Here is a 7,509-nt window from a genome sequence, read left to right on the forward strand (position 1 = left end):
CCCTGAACTCTCTAAAACAAATGTTTCCATTTATAAAAGTTCTAAGACGAATTTTGCAATTTTGCTGAGAGTCTTTTCAATGACTGCAAGCAGACAAAAAGTTTTGCTGAAAATTAATTGATTTGCCTGTTTAGAAGTTCTATTTCCTTATCAGCCCCAGCCCCAGTTTCTCAGTATTTCAATCAAATCTCGGGGGTAGTTTTAGAGCATAAGAGGATGAAGCCAGAAAGAAGGTACAGCACAGGATGCACAGGTGATGCTCACAGCAGGTCTCCCAGAGCAGAGCACTGGAGCACAGCAACACCCATCTGTATTTATGGATTGTTCCATGGCTCAAATCCTCTCTGGAATATGCACTGCATTGAGCTCCTGATTACTCCTTTAAACTGAAATGCTTTGATGACTGTTAAATCATTGAGAAATTGTAACAGAAGCTCTCGAGAAACGCTGTTCTTAATATTCAACAGAATATTGATTCCTCTGGTGAGGAGCAGCAAAGTAGCACCAGTCCCAACCTTAGTTTAGGCAGATTTCCCTCAATTAAATACAACAATAAACATCATATCTGCAATAAGAGACAACATCCATCACCCCCAAAGAATCCTTCAATTAACAACCACAGACCCCCTTTGGTACATGGTATTTAAAAGAGAATTCATGAGCTCTCTAATTGATGATAGGTTATTGGATAACCCTTGTTAATTATAGCTACACAATGTCAAAATTAATGATTTTCCCACCCCCTTTCAACTTGAGAATGAATTCATAACTTATATCAACTCACAAAAGACGTGCAATTAATATTGTCAGTAATCATTTCACAAAAGAGATTTGTTAAAGGCAGGCATGTGGACACAATTAGTGTATCAATTAATGTTGCTGTTACTTGATCTATAAATTATTGAAAAAACTCATAGCTACTGCAAGGAAACAAAGCAAATCCACTCCCAGTCAATGAAAGAAGCTACTCTGTTCATTACTCTTTAGATCAAATCTAAATTTTGCTGCATTTCATGGATCTTAGCTACATAATCAGAAAAATAAATGAACCTATACCAATGTGACATCTTGAAATGCCTCATTATGGTGATGATGCTTTAATTGTTGGTAGTTGATCACAAAGTTTTAAAAAAGAAGTTAATTGATTAAAAAAGTAATCCACCATCAATATCAAATTCATTAAAAAAGTAATCCACCATCTTAGCAGTTATTAATTTAAACCGAAGTTCCAACCTGGAAACATAGCTGCAAAAACTGCACCAAGATTTCTGTGTGTCAGCAAAATCATAACTTTTACATCCATCAGAAACCTCCATTCCACTCTGGGCTTTAGCAATGATTAGTGCAAAGACTGGATTCAAATGAGGTCTAAGAAGCCCAAAACAGGACTGAGGTAGCATCAGGCACCTCTGATGGAAACTGACAATGACAAAACATAACCCCGTTTAAAGGCTTCCTATCCCCAAAGGCTTTTAAACTAACTAGGTAGCTCCTGTTTGATCTTAGTCTGACAAGAGTTTTGCTCCTGGGGATGCAAAGGTTTTCCTTTAGATAGTTAGACAGACCCCAGCCTCTCATTAGTGCTTAAAAGACCCAGGAAATAGATGTGACTCTGCCACAGGCCCAATCCGCACGCGAACGATCCTGCAGCCACTGCTTTCCTTTTAATCAGCACTCAGGAGAGATAAAATGGGACAATTAAGCTTTTTGCCATCGTGATCCCAAGAGGATCAGACTCACATCTCCCACCTCCAAGCCAGCCCTGCCAGGCAAACCCCCCTGGTGTAAACTCCTCACCTGGCATGAACCAGCTCTCCCTCCTGGAGCATGGCTTGGGCACCTGGATGTCCATCCAGCCTGGACACAGAGCCCAGCTCCAGGCCAGGAGAAGACCTCCAGCTCCAGCAGAGCACGTCCCACCCTCCCTAAATGCCCCATTCCTACTGGCTGCGTGCAGCAATCCCCAGCTTGGCGCCCTGCCTGCTCTGAGCTGCTCCCAGATGCCACGTGCTTCCCACAGGCTCAGGAAACCCAATAAACAAGGAAATCTCACCCAAAGGGACCTGAGCATCAACCACCATCATGCTGAGTGCCAGCGTGCCCAAGCTCCTCTCTGAATTTGCTTCCAATCTTTACAAGTCCCTGTCATTTGGAAAATTGACTCAGGAGTCTTATAATGGGGATAAAATGAGAGATGGAATTGCAGAGCAAGCCCTAAGGTTCAAATAGAAAAATTACAAAATTTAAGTGCAAGAAGAAATTAAATCCCTAGGAATGTCCCCTGGCCTACCCTAAGCAGACAGATCTGTGCTGAAATTTGGTAGCCTAGCTCACTTCTATACTGACCTCCCATTTCAATTTTTCTGTTCAGCTAATTTTGCAAGAAGGGATTTTCCCAGGCAGTTATCAGTGTGAATTCCACATCAATGCAACACATGTCCCCCAGAGAGGTTTCTAAATCAATTTTAATTCCGATAGGCTCAAGTAAATGTTTTCAATTTGATTCAATAATCTATACACACTTACAACAAGGCTTTTCCCCCATGTACTACAAGACAAACATGGTTTATGTTTCTAACAACTCTGGCTAATAAAAAAACTCTAATTTCCTATCCTGAATGATACAAATGCACAATTTTTATCCACTTCTTAATGAACCAGATGACATAAACAAACAAAATAACATCAGCATTTAAGAGCATTAGTTATACCATTAATTCTCTAAACACTTCTTAAAGAACACACGACTTCTGGCAAACTCACCAAAAAAAATTATATCACCAAAAAAGTCCTTAAATTGAGCTGTCTAAATCTCCTGAGAATTTTTCATCATTTCCACTTAGAGAGCAGAATGAGACCTCTCCAGGATATCTTTTAAAATGTGAGCAAAAAAGATAATTACAATGAAGTTACCAGCAGATATCAGCAAGAGTGGCATGAAGATTAGGGCTGGAGGTGGGGGATGGCAGAAATATAATCTCCTCTAATAACACCTAGTGCACTGTAAGCCTGTAAAATGGAATAAAGTGTAGGAAGGAGGGCTCTGGAGGTCAGGGTGAAACACTGCTCCTCAAGGGACAAGGAGCTTCACAGCACAGGGAGGAAAAAGTGACAATCTGCAGAGGAAGGGAGGTGCCTGCCTCACTTCTGTTCCCATAATGGTATTTCCAGGTCAGTTAAAATTCCAACCCCTCTGCCAGGAGTGTGACTTGGAAGCACTTCTAGAGCCCACCCAACCCTGGATCCACCAGATCAATATGGGCTGAATGCAAGGCAAAATTTGTACCTGATTTTTCAAGAGCCTGCTTTTAAGGTTATCAGGGTGATAATGTTAACATAGAAAATTACAGTCTGATATGATCGTGTAAATATTGAACTTAGCCACAGAACATCAGAGCTCCTCAGCTGTGATTCTGTGCAAACAGCAGCTTCTGAGAGGGTTTTGTATTTAAGTTCTTGGCACTGCCTCACAAACCAGCTCAGGTGACAGTGCAGACACTGCAGAGCTATGACCACAAAGCTCATGGCTGTAAAAACACCATGCCTAAAGAGGAATGATCCAAAGGGAACTGCTCTGCATGTGACTACAGGAAGAGTCTTCTGTGTGTGCCCAACACATCAAAGAAATATTTGGTCAAATCTTTGCACCAGCATTGTCATTTGCCCCATCTGCAGCACAAACCAAACTATCTCCCTGTCACCCAAAAGTCAGCAGTCCATGCAACAGAGCCTAAAAGCAGTTATATGAAATCCTAAAGAAACTTCAACCACACATTCCACCCTTCTGGCAGGGAGTTAGTCCATCCCAGCAGCAAGCCGCTGCATTCACACTCACTAAATATCATTAGACTCCTCCTGGACTTTTTTCCTAACCTGTCCAGGTTATTAAATTGTTAACTAATGATATCACAGTGACTTTAACTCAAGGCAGGCATTATTACCACCTATGTACAAGTCACTGCTTTCTTTTTGGCCATTGTACATCAGTAAGAAGAGCTGCTCACATTTATCTGACACTTTACACTGCTTTATATCCATACACCTTACAAATCCTAGGAATTAAGCTTTGTTTTATTTCAACACTTCAAATAATAAACACCACCTTACTGAAACTGAAGATTTGGCTGACTCTACACAGAAGATTTAGGCTGAGATCAGGAAAGAACCCAGTCCCATGCTCCATCTCCACACTAATCCTCATCCCCTCAGAGTCACTCCCAACCTCCAGGGTGGGATACAAATGTGGGACAGACATTCCATGCAATGCTGCAGAAGGCAGGAGAACTACCAAAACATGGATAATACAGCAAAAGAGGCCTGTCCCTGCTCTGGATGGAGAGGGATGCATGGCTCCTCCAGAAGCGCAACAAAACACTGAGATGAAACAATAAAAAACACCAGAGCTAAAAAAATAAAAAACACCAGAGCTGAAATTTCTGTTGATACAGCAAAGACTGATTTCCTGGGAATACTCAGTTCCATTGCATAATCAAACTCATTGATTAGCAACATAAAAAACTCCATGTTAGCACTTGCTACCTGCCACTGCTCGCAGTTAATGAACTTGGGAAAAAAAAGGGGGGAAAAATCCCTGTTTTTCACGTGTCCATCACTCCCACTATAGTGAGGAGGGATCCTTTGTTGGAACACAGGGAAGTGCATAGAACTCAATGACAAGTAAATGAGCACACCAAGTTTCTTTTGACTCTGGTTCTGTGGGATTTGAATAGCACACAGTGTGTGCATTGTGTACCTTGTCTGTGTGCAGCATTCACTGCCCCAGCCCTGGGATGGCTCAGACTGATTCAGAATAACCCTGGGATGTGCCACTGCCATTCCCTGTCCCTTCCAGCTCTCTAGACACTCACATCACTGCCACACAACATATTTTATTCTCCCCCTTAGCAATGAAGGTAATTTTCAGAATTTCCATTCGGGGGATAGAATCAGATTTTGGGCAGAGAAGTGTTCAGCTATTGTGATTTATGGAAATGTTTTTACAAGTTGGATGCTGAATATTTTATTAACATAAACATCAAGTTCCTAAAAGAGTTGTTTGCTGGTTTCAAAAGTTTCAGCCTCCAGCAGAAGAAATAACATAGGAGACATACATCAAAAAGATGTTATCCATATTGCAAAGAAATGACATTTTTTAATTTCCTGCCTGCCCCCAAAAACTGAATGATCATACAACCAAACCACTTTAACTTTATTTGCCTTAAACATCTTAGATCACATTCTCATTTACATCAAAGTTCCCCTTTTCTTGCCTTTCCCAACTGGAGCTTTTTAATCTTAAATGAATCATTTTTGATTTGTGAGTGTAGGCCTAGAGCAGTCATAAGGTTTTTAAACCATCTTCCTGAACAAACACTTGAAATTTTTTAATTGCTGTGTTTTCTACAAACTCTAGGATAAAGATTTCTGATACAAAAGCCAAAGGGAACACAAGGCCCTAGTAAATGTTTTGGTAGAATTGCTGCAGTAAATGCTATTGCTGCCCAGCAGTTCAAGCTTACTATGAGTAAAATTTACATTATACATTATAAAGTTGCATTATACATGAGTAAAATTTCATTATACATATATAAGCAAAGATGAGGGGTTTTTTTGTCTTAGGAAAATGAAAAAAAACCTTCAGAAGTAAATGGCTAAGTGACACATCCACAGAAAGAAACAGAATAACAAACTCCAGAGCTCACATGAAAGTTCAAATCTTGCTGCGTTGAGTATTAAAACTATTTAGTGTGATTATTTTCTTTTTGTTTTACTTTTTTATTTGAGTAATTCATATTAAATCTGTTTTCAATCTCAGTTTCATGTGTATGTTTAAAAAAATAACCAAATATGGCTACACAGAGCAGCAAGAACTAACACTACAATTGAAGGTCTTGGGCTCCAAGTTCATCAGTACTTAAAACATAAGCAATAAAAGTACTATTAAAAATATAAGGAGAAAAATCCCTACTAAAAATCTTTAAATAAGGATAAGCACCAAATTCATATGGTCCCATTTCTCACACTTAGCACTCCAAAGAACTGCTCTACAGTCTGAGGCAAAATTGTAAATACAACTATGAACGAATCAACCATGCATTTCTCCACAGCTTCTCCTTGAGTTTTCTTCCTCCTCGTTTACATTTCCATATACCAGATTACCAGATTAAATAATCTCTCCACAGATTGCTACTGAGTTCTCTGACTTCACAAAGTGTCAGTAAAATTCAAACTCCAGGAACAGAAAGTGCATTTGAGCTCTGGTTAGTTCAAAACAAAGCAGAAAATAAGCCATTAGAAGAAAATGTGTTTATCAGCAGAGAAAAAGTGATCTTTTGTTGAGTAATTTTAAGAACAGTATTTCTCTTTGTGAACCATAAATAATATGCTAATTTTTTCTCATCTTCCAAAAGGATATGTTTTTTATGTCTGAGAATCAAACCCCATATTTCTGTAGCACACTTCCACTGAGCTTAACAAATCCCACTTTCACTGAGCACACAGATAACAGAAGAGCCACAGATGTGCCAAAAGTGGTTGATGTAGGAGCTGATTAAAGTACAAAACACACACAAATAAAGAGAAATGAGTCACTACCTTTCTTTTTGGAGTCTTTCTTTGTGCTGGTTTTAACAGCCACTTGAAGTTCTGTCTCAGTTGACATCCTATATCCTTAGTCCTCTTCACACAGATCCAGGATCTCGGTCAGGCTCATTTAGAACGTCTCTCCAAGAGAATAATTTAGCCTTTCAGATACTATAACCCAAACAGTTCATCTCATTCACTCCTTTCGAGTGCTGTTAGGGAAGGAAACAAAAAGGAACAGTCATTTTCTGGGTTTAAAACATGAAAGGAAAATAAAAAAACCAAACCATTGCAAGGGAGGAACACATGAAGTTCTCCATCAACTGAGCCAGTTGTCCGTGATTTTAGATGCTTAACCATAATTTTCTGTGACTACATCAAACATCTATATTTGAGGTGTTTTAGCATATCCAAGATGCCTTCACAGCCTAGAGACACTCCTCAGGGTGTAAAGAAGACCAGCACTTCTGGACCAGCAGCCGGAGGACAGAGACCACAATGCAGGAAGTGGCTGGAAATGTCACCAAAAGCAAAAAAATCTGCAAGGACTCAATTCTTAAATGCACCAATTCCATATTGCCAGAGAGTAAGTACAGATTTTTACTCCTCCAATTCTGTTTCAGTGCTTTCATTCTCCTACTTGAACAAACACAAATGAAAAATGTATTCATTGCTCATGCTGAGAACATCATACTTTGCCACTCCTCTTGCTTACGGTAATGTTTCCAGTATAAAAGACTCTGTCTCCACACAAACAAAGCTGTAATTTTAACACCCATCTAGTAATCTTTCTTGTAAAGATCTCTGAAAATAGTTAACCAAACCCATTAAATATAAATGGGATAGGTGCAAAAAGATAACATCTAGAGAGATAACATTTAGGGAGAAAGCTGTGTATTTGTTGGGGACAAAAATGCACCAGGTGTG

At 39.5% G+C, this 7,509-nt stretch overlaps 1 protein-coding gene across 6 annotated transcripts in view; it reads right to left on the reverse strand.

Moving 5' to 3' along the window:
• DAB1 (DAB adaptor protein 1) overlaps positions 1–7,509 on the reverse strand; it is a 213,941-nt gene that overhangs the window by 94,960 nt on the left and 111,472 nt on the right. For all 6 annotated transcript variants that reach the window (XM_031058567.1, XM_031058570.1, XM_031058568.1 and 3 more), the window contains one exon: positions 6,595–6,794. In XM_031058567.1, the coding sequence (XP_030914427.1) occupies positions 6,595–6,661 (67 nt within the window). In that variant the 5' untranslated portion in view covers positions 6,662–6,794. The remainder of the gene's footprint in view (positions 1–6,594; positions 6,795–7,509) is intronic.

Source organism: Geospiza fortis, unplaced genomic scaffold, assembly GCF_000277835.1.
Source record: "Geospiza fortis unplaced genomic scaffold, GeoFor_1.0 scaffold396, whole genome shotgun sequence".
Lineage (NCBI taxonomy): Eukaryota > Metazoa > Chordata > Aves > Passeriformes > Thraupidae > Geospiza > Geospiza fortis.